Source organism: Phyllostomus discolor, chromosome 4, assembly GCF_004126475.2.
Source record: "Phyllostomus discolor isolate MPI-MPIP mPhyDis1 chromosome 4, mPhyDis1.pri.v3, whole genome shotgun sequence".
NCBI lineage: Eukaryota > Metazoa > Chordata > Mammalia > Chiroptera > Phyllostomidae > Phyllostomus > Phyllostomus discolor.
Genome location: NC_040906.2, coordinates 102,501,169 through 102,514,254, shown reverse-complemented (window position 1 = coordinate 102,514,254; position 13,086 = coordinate 102,501,169). Strand labels below are relative to the sequence as shown.

The following is a 13,086-nucleotide window of genomic DNA, read 5'->3' as shown; positions in this document are numbered from 1 at the left end:
CATGTTCTCACACACACTCAAATGGTTTTTCAAGTTGATTGCTCTGCAGTTTAACTGCCAGTCCAGTGCTGGGAGCAAATAGACTGAGCTTACAGCTACTCTGTGGCCATCTTCGATCCCCAGGATGGACTTCTTTTCTGATTAATCAGAGTTAGTCACTCTATCTTTAAAATCTGTGATAACTTTTGAATCATGTGAATCAATACAATCACATTCAAATTCTACCTTTTTGTAATACCACAAAATTTAGTCAAAAAGTAAGTCAGTGATTACATTTTTATTTTTATTACCTTGCAATTGCCAAACTTTTAAAGGTGCCATTTCATTCGTGCTCTCCACAAGATGCTTTCTAAGTTCTTTCAACTGTCCCTTCAGATCAGGATGCAGGTCTCTGTAAGAAACATAAAATCAGTCCCTTGCATGTGTCTTTTCTTTCTCGAAGCCACTCAGAAGTTGGCTCCAATTTTATCTCCATGATTTTCATATCTTATCATTAGGAAAATTCCTACAATATAGGAAAAAAATTAAAGTATAATTATTTTTCTTAAAAAGTAAGTTGATATAGAAAAGTATAAGTTAATTTTAAAAACCCTAAAATTTACAAATGAAATCATAAATCAGTACAACAGTGATTCTCTAGGTTATAGGAGAGAGAGGAATGGAAGTGGGAGTGGAGAACAAAAGGGACCTCTTTTCTACCTGTAGTGTTTCACTCGCCATGTTCCTTCCTTCCTTTCTTCCTTCCTTCCTTGCTTCCTTTCTTTTTTTAAATAAATGCACACACAGATTGGGGAAAAAAACTTCATAAACAGTTCTTTGGTACAGAAAAGCAAGCATGATAGCAACAATCAATTTTGGGTGGTAAGTACAGCCCATGGGTATACGAGGGGAACACTAAAAACCCAGAATTTATTTTTTATAAAATATTGTACATTTATTCTTACATGTTTAAACTTCAGTCACCTTCAAAGTACTCTCTGTTTCATGCAATATGCCTATCAAGACATTTTTTCCACTGCTCCAAACAGTTTTTAAATTTCTCAATTTTGATGCCTTTTAGTGTTTCTGCCACTTTTTGTTTCACCTCTTCCACATCAACAGAACATTTCCCTTTGAGGACTTTTTTCATCCAAGGAAACGAAAAATAAAGTTGCTCAGATGACATGTGAATAGGGAGGAGGGTGCACAGGGGTCATGCCGTTTTTGGTCAAAAACTGCTGAACACTCAGCACAGTGTGAGTAAGTGTGCTCCGAAGTCACCCATCATAAAATGGGCAAATGTACTGAGTCTTCAAAAAAAACTCACTAAAGCCAAACACAGACTCACACAACAATGCCAGCTGGTACACTGATACAGAAGAGTTCCTAGAACACATGCCTAACAGGGAAAGCTTGTACCACAAAGGGCCTACCCTCCAGAGGATAATTCCTGTTTTGATGGGTCTCCCCTTATATTATTTTCTGTCCTTTTCTGAGTATTTATAATTTCTCAAAGTAAAATTGGCTCTGTATCACTACTGGTTCTCAAATGAATTTCTTTCCACTACATACTGATAAATCCTTTGGTCACATGAATACAATTCAAGCTAACCAAGACTGTTTTATTTAGTTTCACCTTGAAATATAGTACACTCTATTTAAAGCTAGTACAACAGAAGTTGTAAAGAAGAGATATATCATTTAGACAGAGACAGATGGCCGGTAGAATCATTCTATTCTTTCAAATGCTAGAATCTCAAAATTTTGTTTTTATATATTTTTAATTTTTCAACCTCAATTTACATTCAATACTATTGTTCACCAGTTTCAGATGTATAGCATCAAAATTTCTTAAATACAACATGCAGAAAGTATATTTACTCAGGTCCTTTACCATCCAGCAAATCCACTTCCAATCAGTCACTACAAACTCTTCTTCATGATAAAAATATCAAAAAATGGTCCAATTGCTTTAGGTAGCTAAATAACTATTCTGAATATACAAAAAGAATAAATGTCTTCAATATTCTACATACTACCTTGTGCTATAAATACAAGAAATCATAATGCTATCCAAAAAACAAACTTAAACACGTGAATATTTAAAGGAATTCTGGAATCCTGGGCGGGGGGAGGGAAGGAATCTGTTCACATACTACTGAAGCCAAAACTGCTGTTAAGCAAAAAGAAACGTACATATGCACACGATGAACACAACATGCCCACAGTAATTTAACATGAACTAAGTCATCTCTGTTAAATTGTCAGTCTGGTTAAGGCATTTCACTCAGCCAAACATTAAAGCAAGTATATGAAACTAAGACCATATATATTATTTCTATATGATTCTTTCCTTAAAAAAAAAGTACACCATAGATATCTTAATACTTTCAGATGAAGCAGAATTCAGGGTTCTGAACAATTATCAAGTCATATCAGAAGTAACTGCAACTTTTAAAAGAAGAGCTATGAAGACCTTTCAACTTTAAAATCCTATGCTACTTTTGTGAAATTGTTATGAAATTTTCTTCAAAACAAAACTACTTTCTATCTTTTTTCACACAGAATAAACACTAATAAAAGGTATAAAGTCTACAGATTCGACACACCTCTTTTGCCTTTTTTTCAGACTATGTTTAGCATAAGTAAATAAATGAAGCTATGACTTAAGTTAGAGGCTATAACTTCTCTAACTTAAAATACATTTGATCTTCTCAGGAAGACTGACTGAAGCAGTTAGCTTTCTCCTATTATGAATCAAAAAATGGCTTGTATATTTTGTGCCATCAATTGCAAAGCCCAGAAAAGAAAATCAATTTAACCCATAAACAGGTAGTCACTGTATCATTTAAGAATATGTGCTCTGAATGACTGGATATCATAAACTGTCCTATAATTAAGCGGTCATCTCTTCATATCAGATCAAACATATGAAATATTGTTGGCAGCTCTGTAACTTAGATAGCAATGAAAAAGATGATGTTCATAGTGTGAGGAAGCGTGGAGGTTTAAATACAGTAAGACCACTTCCGAAAAGTATATACATACCTTAATTTTCCAAAGAGAAATCCTTGAACTTCATCAATAGGATCATTTTCTCCTATCACTGTGGTGTTTACTTCAGCACCTATAAAAGCACAACAAACACATGTCTAATCACTCATACTAGAAATAAAAACATTATTAATTTCATAAGTCTGAGTAATATTTTTTAAAAATTGAGAAACATGTGAAATTATGATACCATTTAAAATGCTGAATACCTGCCCTGGTTGGAATGGCTCAATAGATAGAGTGCCAGCCTGCGAACCAGGGGATCGCTGGTTTGATTCCCAGTCAGAGCACATGCCTGGGTTGTGGGGCGGGTCCCCAATTGGGGACATGCAAGAGGCAACCATACATTGAATTTTCTCTCCCTCTCTTTCTCCTTCCCTTCCCCTCTTTCTAAAAATAAATAAATAAAATAAAATATTTTTTTAAATGTTGAATACCTAATTTTGCAATGGTAATAAACAGAGAGAAGAAATGTGTTTATAATACATCTTATGTTTCTGAATAAAGAATACATTTTTCCCCTTATTTGTTGGAAAATAACATGTTAAAAGTCCCAAGGTTAATACCTTTAATATTACAAACAATGGATTTTTCAACATCAAAATTGTAAAGAATATGCATCTAAACAACTTAATCCTGAACAGAATTACTGAGAACTATAATGCATTACTAGGCTATCTTCCATGTACCCAAGCCAATCCTTTTTATCATTAAAATGAGCTCAAAAGAAATATAAAAGACTGTATATAAAAGCTGTAGTTGAAATAATAAATTCAAAACCCTAGAGTATGATAACAAGTATCTATACAAAACTCTTCCAAATATAGAAAATAATAAAAAGCATTAAATTGTTCATTAATTATAGGATAGTTTAAGATTTCATGTTGGGACACAATTAATGGCTATTTGTAAACTACATATCATCAACAACAATAGCTACTTAATTTATTAAACATTTTTTGTGCAAAAAAACTGTGCTAATTTCTTACCTATACATTTATTTTCTCCTCAAAAGTACTTTAAAGATTTTATTTATTTAATTTTTAGAGAGGGGAAGGAGGGAGAAAGAGAGGGAGAGAAATATCAATGTGTGGTTGCTTCCCATGCGCCTTGCACTGGGGACCAGGCCCAAAGCTCAGGCATGTGCCCTAGACGGGGAATTGAACCAGCACCCTTTTGATTCACAGGCCAGCACTCAACGACTGAGCTGCATCACCAGGCTCCTCACAAATACTTTAAAAGATATATATCATTATCTGTACTCTATACAGAAAAATATTAGGACATAGAGAATTTGCTTAATGTCACCAACTCAGATGTAACAGAACAAGTATTCAAACACAAGCTCATCAGATTCCTAAATCTATTCTTTTTTTTTTTATTGCCCTATCTGATTTAGCCCAGTAGATTGAGCCTGGGCCTGAGAATCAAAGCATCACCTATTCAATTCCCAGTCAGGGCACATGCCTGGGTTACAGGCCTGGTCCCCAGTAGGAGATGCATGAGAGGCAACCACACATTGATTTTTCTCCCACTGTCTCCCTCTTTTCCCTAGTCTCTAAAAATAAATAAAATCTTTTTTAAAAATCTATTCTTTTTATTAAGGAAACAAATTCCCCTTTAACTCAAATTAAAAAAAAAAAAAACCACTTGGGTCTAATTTACAAATTCACCTTTCACCTGAGTATCATCCTTGGCCTTGTACTCAGTGCTCTTAATGGCCAGCTCCACACCATAGCCAGAGAGATAAACAGGCTCTTTTCTGGGATTCTGCAAACAGAACAAGTATTCAAACATTACTACTGAGCTCTTTACATGTCATATTATACAGAACATGACCATGTTAATGTCTTGTATCCAACACCTAGGATTTTTAACTGTTATTTTAACTGTCATTCTATTACAGTTGCCCCAATTTACCCACATTGCTCTCCTCTGCTCCACCCAACCCCACTCCCATAGTCAATACCCACCCTGTTGTCTATATCCAGGGGTCATTTATACTTGTTCTTAAAGGCCCTTCCCCATCTTTTTTTTTTTTCAGATATTTTTATTATTGTTCAATTACTCTTGTCCCCATTTTCCCCCATTACTCTTCCCCGCCCTACCCATCCCCATCTTCCACATTAAATACTCCCTGTTGCTGTATCTTTGTCCATGGGTCCTTTATACATATTCCTGGACAACCCTTCCCCTTCTTTCCCATTATTCCCACACACACAGTGGTTACAGTTAGTTTGTTCTTTACTTCCATGTCTCTGGTTATATTTTGCTCACTTGCTTGTTTTATTGATTAGGTTCCATTTAAAGGTGAGATCATATGGTATTTGTCTTTCACCACCTGGCTTATTTCACTTAGCACAATACCCTCTAGTTCCATCCATGCTGTCTTGAAAGGTAGGAGTTCCTTCTTTCTTTCTGCAGTATAGAATTCCATTGTATGTTTACACGATGGAATACAACACCTAGGATTACACACTCAAAATACACTTAAAATTCCATGGGAATCCTAGCCTACTTTACATTTTATATCCACGTGTATGAGAATGGGGATTCCAAGTTAGAAGCAAAACCAGGTGAAGGGTCCTGGCCAAGTGGCTCAGCTCGTTGGAGTATCCTCCCATGCACCAAAGGGTCGTGGGTTTGATTCCTGGTTGGGGTGTGAATGGGAGGCAACTCATTAATGTTTCTTTCTCTCTCTCTCTCTCTCCTCTTCCCCCTCCCTCCCCCACTTCCTACCTCTCTAAAATCAATAATCATATCCTCGGGTTGAGGATTCAATAGCAATAATATTAATAATAATACTAAAAACAGATGAAGGGAAATAGTTGAAAAAGCAAAAATAACCAAACCATGTAACAAAATGGAGAGACAGAAAAAGAGTTCCAGAACCTACATAGCAGTGTTGAAAATTAGTGTAGTTTCAAACCCAGAAGTGCTTTGTTGGGACCATGGGTGTAAATACGTGCATGTTTATATTTTTTATTGAATTCAAATATCTTATATCAGGGTTTGAGCTAATCAAATGTCACAGGCTTATCACCACCCTGAATGAGGATGGTCCTGTAGACATTTAATCTTTGATAACAGAAACAGAGTCTGTGTATAGAGGAAAGGAAAACAGTTGTCAAAAATTGGATATTAATAAATTGTTTTCTGCTCATAGAAGTTTTCATCCAAAATCTTTATTTTACTTGCATGGGCTTAGCACCCAACATTTATCCAGCTTATTAGGACGCGGAAATTTTAGGCTAAAAATCTTTAAATATAAATAATTTAAATGCTAAATGTTATACAAGGATATAAAAGCTTCGTTTTCAATGAATTCTGCCTGACTTTACCTTTAGAAATCCTTCCTTTTCAATCTTATGAAAAGGTTTCAAAAAGGAAAAAAAATAAAGGTTTGGAAAAGAACAGAATTAAACAAATCAGTTCCATATGATGTGAGAGGGTTCCCTGTTCTCTACAACCTCGCCAGCACTTGTTTGTTGATTTATTTGATGGCCATTCTGACTGATGTGAAGTGGTATCTCATTGTGGTTTAAATTTGCACCTTTCTAAAAGCTACTGGTGTTGAGCATTTTTTTCATCTGTCTATGGGACCTCTGTATATCCTCCTTGGAGAAGTGTCTGTTCAAGTCCTTTGCCCATTTTTTAATTAGATTGTATGTCTTCCTAGTGTAGAGTCAAGTGAGTTCATATAATTTGGAGATCAAACACTTGTCTGAGAAATCATTGACAAATATGTTTTCCCACACAGTTGGTTCCCTTTTAATTTTGTTGATGTTTTTTCTTTAGTCGTACAGCTTTTTAGTTTAATGTAGCATGATTCGTTTATTCTTTCCTTTATATTCCAAGCCCTGGGGCATATATCAGTGAAAATGGTGCTGTGTGGAATGTCTGAGATTCTCTTGCCTATGTTCTCCTCTAGGACTTTTACGGGGTCACAAATTTAAGTCTTTAATTGTGGTGCATGATATAAGTTGGTGATCTAGTTTCATTTTTTTCCATCTACTTGTCCAGATCTCCCAACACCATTTATTGAGATCGGTCTATTGTAGACAGCATATGTGTGGGTCATGTTTTCCAATCCATTCTGCTACCCTATGTCTTTTGATTGAAGCATTTAATCCATTTACATTTATGGTTACTACTGACAGGTGCTTAGTCATTGGCATTATTTCCTTTCGTACCTGTGTTCCTCTCTGTCTCACTCTAAACATCATCTTCTTCAAGCAGTCCATTTAGCATTTCTTGCAACACTGGTTTAGTGGAGGTATAGTCTTTTAACCCTTTTTTCTGGGACCCTCCTTATTTTGCCTTCCATTTTAACTGAGAGTCTTGCTGAATAGAGTAGTCTTGCTTGCAGGCCTTTGCTTTTCATTGCTCAGTATATCTCTTGCCATTCCCTTCTGGTTTGTAGTGTTTCTGTTCAGAAATCAGCTTCTAATCTTAAGGGAGCTTCCTGTATGTTACCATTTATTTCCTCCTTCCTTCATTTAAGATTCTCTCTGTCTTTAAAATTTTACATTTTCATTATGATGTGTTGTGGAGTGGGCCTCTTCAGGTTCATCTTGATTAGGACCCTCTGTGCTTCCTGAACTTGCATGGCTTTTCCCCTCTCCAGGTTAGGGAAGTTTTCTGTCATCACTTTTTCAAACAGGTTTTCTATCCCTTTCTATCTCTTGTCTTCTCCTTCTGATATCCCTATGATGTGAATGTTGTTACGTTTCATGTTGTCCTGCAGTTCCCTTAGGCTACCATCATACTTTTTGAGTCTTTTTTTCTTTGTGTTGCTCTGCCTGGGTATTTCTTTCTATCTTGTCTTCCAGATCACTAATTCAGTCCTCTGCTTCATCTAGCCCATTTATAATTCCTTCTAGTGTATTTTTTTTATCAGATATTGTATTCTTCGTTTCTTTCTGGACCTTGTTTATAGTTTCTATTTCTTTTTTCTTACTGTTGTAGTTCCTACTCAATTCCTTGTAGTAGTCTGTGAGTTCTTGAGCATTCCTATCACCATTCTTTTGAATTCTATGTCTATTAGATTGTTTGCCTCCAATTCATTTAGCTCTTTTACTGATGATTCTTCCATTCCTTTCAACTGAGGGTTCTTTCTTTGTTTCCCCATTTGAAGTGACTCTTTTTTTTGTTTCTGTGTCTTGGTGTTCTGCTCTGCCTGCCCATCTTCGTGGGGTGGACCTCTGTGGTAGTTCTGTGGGAATGAGTGGTGCAGTCTCTTTAATCTCCTTCTCTGGATGCTTTAGGGTTGCAATGAGACAAGGAGATCAGAGAGACTGTTTGAGTAGGTTCTCTTGTTGAACTTGGGCTTTATTTGTTTATGGCTTCTTGGTTGGTGTGTTCTCCCCTCCAGTGGGCTTACTGGTAGTTACAACACCCACCTTGTCTTATATGCTGTTGTATAGGTATTGGTAAACAAAGCAGTATTACCGGACAACTAAACCTATGCCATTAGAAGAACCCCCCTATCACAGCAGTGATCTCCACTGCAATCAAGCAAAGATTATTAAAGGTGAAGAGAGATTATGAATATTATAAGATATGACAAGGGCAATATGAGATGACTACACAAGGGGGAAATGTTATTGAGTAGAAAGAGGGAGGAAAATTGATAAGAGTAGGGATATAACTGAGGCAAAAAAAAGCGAGAGAACAAAATTTAACACATTGTATGCGGGAAACATATTTATACGTTTTATACTGACTGGTAACAGAGTGCACGATAAAAACTATCCGCAAACAATGTGTTAAAACATAAGTAAAACATGGAAGAGTGATGGAAACAATCAGTAAGAAAATGGAAGATTATATTATGAGGTTTGAAGTAAAATTAAAAAGATACTGGACCAACAGGAGCAAAACTGCAGAAAAACCACAGCAGGGTCAATAGCAACGACAGCTTTAATCTGGGCCAAATTAAATATAATTTACATGGTTCATTTTGAAATAAGATATAAACTGTAGTAAACATTTTTTAAAAGATTTTACTTATTTATTTTTAGAGAGGAGAAGGGAGAGAGAGAAAGGGGAATATCAACATGTGGTTTCCACTAGCGCCCACTGGGGACCTGGCCCACAACCTAGGCATGTGCCCTGACTGAGAATTGAACAGGCGACCCTTCAGTTTACAGGCTGGCTCTCAATCCACTGAGCCATACCAGCCAGGGCTATTAAACTCTTTTTAAGCATAATTGTTTTACATTTCTTCAGAAAGGCAAGTAAAGCACCTCATATATGCAAATAACATTTTATGAAAAACTACTTCACTTCTCAAGAAACTAATTTAAATAATTCTAAACTAGTTCTATATAAGTGGGGCAAATTATTAGCTTATGTGTTATGAGCATGCTGGACAAAATAAAATTTAAAACAATCATAAAACAAATCAATACTTACAGATATATAATGTCTGAATACATAATTGAGTTTGCCTGCATTGCTTTTTGACAGAAGCTGGCGGTGGAAATTATAAAATGCCTCACAACCGATCTCAGAGTAGAATATCACCACTGGACTCTCAGGATTAGATGAGGGGTATCTGTGATCACCTTTAAACAATAGGGGTTTGGGTCTGAAAATGAATGCAGATGTTGATTAATAACTGTTAACAATTCCTACAGAGGGGGGGAAAGCCAGAAAAATATATATATACCAAAATCTCATAGTACAAAACTTTAATAAATTATTCTACTATATAGAATATAATTTCCATTTATCTGAAAACATAAGTACAAATACTGCAAAAAAGCAGAGGAACACTTCAAGTGTATAACTTGCCATAAAAGCATCTATCATCTTTACTACTTACTGTTATCTTACCATTAATAGATTTAACATTTATGCTTTCCTCATAAATTTTAAAACTTAACCCCCAAAAACACTTCTCTAAGAACACCAAAATATGAATAAATATTAATACACAGACTTTATAACCTATCAATCTCTCTTAATGAGTTATACCTACATGTACTAAAGGAAAATGACTCCAGTAAAAACAAACCTACCTGTATAAATTTATAACCATAGAAAGAATTCTAAAACAATATAACTCAAAACATTAAAAAATAGTTATCACCTCTCGAAGAGGATACATTGTCATTCTTCTCTTTATAAAATCTGCATCACTATTATTATTATAAATTAAACAATTTTTTTTAAAGATTTTATTTATTTATTTTATTTTTAGGGAGAGAAGGGAGAGAGAGAGAGAGAGGGAGAGAGAGAGAGAGAGAAAGAAACATCAGTGTGCAGTTGCTGGGGGTTATGGCCTGCAACCCAGGAATGTACCCTGGCTGGGAATTGAACCTGGGACACTTTGGTTCCCAGCCTGCGCTCAATCCACTGAGCTACGCCAGCCAGGGCTAAATTAAACAATTTTTTAAATAATCAAGTCTGTTGTCCCTAAAGGAGCACTTTATCACACACCTACCTCAAACCTGATATGGGTAGAATGCACATTGGGTATTTTTGTTGTTACCTTGAGTAAGAAGCACTCATGTCACTTGGTGAGCAGAGAACAAGCGCTGGGCAGATAATCTAACCAAAGAACTAGCCCCACTGAACACACCCTTAACACTTCTGATACAGCAAAACAACACCAGAGAGAAAGATCATTACTATCCTATTCATAAGGCCAGTAGACAGGGTACAAAGTGGAACGCCCTAGCCAGAGAGAAGGAGGCAGGTCTATTATATTGGGTTGGCCAAAAAGTCTGATTTTTTCTGTAAAATAAAAGACACATTTTACATTGTCACCAATAACTTTACTGATTTGGATATTTTGAGTATGTCAGCTATCTCCCACATGGTAGAATATTGATTGTTCTCAATTAATGTCTCAATTTGATCACTATAAACTTCAATTGATCTAGCCGACCATGGAGCATCATCCAGCAATAATCTCCAGCGTGAAATTTTGCAAACCACTTTTGACACATTCCATCTGTCACACCACTTGCTCCAAACACTGTACAAATCTTTTTTCTTGCATTTCAGTTGCGTTTTTACCTTTCGTGAAATAATAAAGCATAATGTGCCAAAAATGTTACATATTTTCTTCCTTCAATATTAAAATGGTTCACAAAACGTCACCAATTTTGATGCTTTTTTTGAATACATGCTGATATGGCAGTTGTCACAATACAATCTAACAAAACTGCTTGAGAAAACTGTTTCAAATGAAGTTAAAGACAACTAAGCAGTACTAGAGCCATCTCATGGAACAAAACAAACCTTTTGGCCAACCCAATATTTATCCACTAAAGTAAATCAACCTGTAAGCAAAAAGCTAGCCTACTAATCGTCAATTTAATATTCAAATTAACCCTAAAATTATCCTTTAAATAGTTTTCTTTGTTTGAAACTAACACTATCCTGAGAAACCATTGTTATTAATATAATTACTTCAGGCACTGGCTTTAATACCCAGAGTATTTTTTTAAATATACTTTATGATTATGCTATTACAGTTGTCCCATTTCCCCCCCTTTACTCCCCTATGTCCTGCACACCCCCTCCCACCCGCATTACCCCCCCCCTTTAGTTTATGTCCAAAGGCTGTACATATAAGTTCTTTGGCTTCTATATTTCCTACATTATTCTTAACCTCCCCCTGTCTATATTCTACCTACCATCTATGTTACTTATTCTCTGTACCTTTTACCCCATTCTTCCCCTTCACTCCTGCACTGAAAGTCCTCCACCTGTTCTCCATTTCTGTGGTTCTGTTCCTATTCTAGTTGTTCACTTAGTTTGTTTTTATTTTGTTTTGTCTTATTAGGTTCTGTTGTTAATAGCTGTGAGTTTGTTGTCATTTTACTGTTCATAGTTTTGATCTTCTTTTTCTTAGGTAAGTCCCTTTAACATTTCATATAATAAGGTCTGGGTAATGATGAATTCCTTTAACTTGACTTTATCTGGGAAGCACTTTATCTGCCCTTCCACTCTAAATGAAAGCTTTGCTGGATAGAGGAATCTTGGATGTGGGTCCTTGCCTTTCATGACTTCAAATACTTCTTTCCAGCCACTTCTTGCCTCCAGGATTTCTTTTAAGAAATGAGCTGACAGTCTTATGGGAACTCCTTTGTAGGTGACTCTCTCCTTTTCTCTTGCTGCTTTTAAGCATCTCTTCTTATCCTTAATCTTGTCTAACGTAATTCTGATGTGCCTTGGTGGGTTCCTCCTTGGGTCCAACTTCTTTGGGATGCTCTGAGCTTACTGGACTTCCTAAAAGTCTATTTCCTTTGCCAGATTGGGGAACTTCTCCTTCATTACGTTTACAAATGAGTTTTCCATTTCTTGCTCTTCCTCTTCTCCTCCTGGGACCCCTATGATTTGGATGTTGGAACGTTTAAAGTTGTCCTAGAGGTTCCTAAGCCTCTCCTCATTTTCTTGAATTCTTGTTTCTTCATTCTGTCCTGGTTCAATGTTTCTTTCTTCCTTCTGCTCCAAACCCTTGAATTGAGTAGTCCTGGTTTCCTTCCTGTCACTGTTGCTTCCCTGTAGATTCTTCTTTATTTCACATAATGCAACCTTCATTGCTGCTTGGGTCTTTTTTAATGCAGTTGAAGTACCCAGTGAGTTTCTGGAGCATCCTGATAACCAGTGTTTTGAACTGTGCATCGGATAGGTTGGCTATCTCTATTGCTTAGTTGTATTTTCTGTGGAGCTTTGATTGTTCTTTCATTTCGGCCTTTTTTTTTTTGTCTGCGCAAGCCTGTTACATAGTAAGGGGCAGAGCCTTAGGTGTTCACCAGGGTAGGGCACTCCTCATGGCTGAGCTGTGAGGTTGTATGTGAGTGAGGGGTCAGAGAGGGAACAGTGCCACTTGCTCAGCTCTGCTGGTTTTTAAGTCACTTTCCCACTACCCACAATCAAATTGGGCCCTTCTGGTGCTGATTCCAAGTGGATGGGTTTGTGTACATTCTAGGACCCTGTGGGTCTCTCCAACAAACTCTCCTGTGAGGCTGGGAGTTTCTCCCACTGTCGCATCAACCTCCACAGGTATTTTCAGTCAGAGACTCTGAGGTTTTG

The 13,086-nt window shown here is 36.4% G+C and overlaps 1 protein-coding gene across 6 annotated transcripts in view; it reads right to left on the bottom strand.

The window, feature by feature from the left end:
- The window catches only part of UGGT1 (UDP-glucose glycoprotein glucosyltransferase 1), a 187,501-nt gene that overhangs the window by 139,963 nt on the left and 34,452 nt on the right, over positions 1-13,086 (bottom strand). For all 6 annotated transcript variants that reach the window (XM_028510702.2, XM_036023724.1, XM_036023721.1 and 3 more), the window contains exons 6-9: positions 9,451-9,625; positions 4,707-4,803; positions 3,028-3,106; positions 291-391 (exon numbers count right to left, since the gene is read on the bottom strand). In XM_028510702.2, the coding sequence (XP_028366503.1) occupies positions 291-391; positions 3,028-3,106; positions 4,707-4,803; positions 9,451-9,625 (452 nt within the window). The remainder of the gene's footprint in view (positions 1-290; positions 392-3,027; positions 3,107-4,706; positions 4,804-9,450; positions 9,626-13,086) is intronic.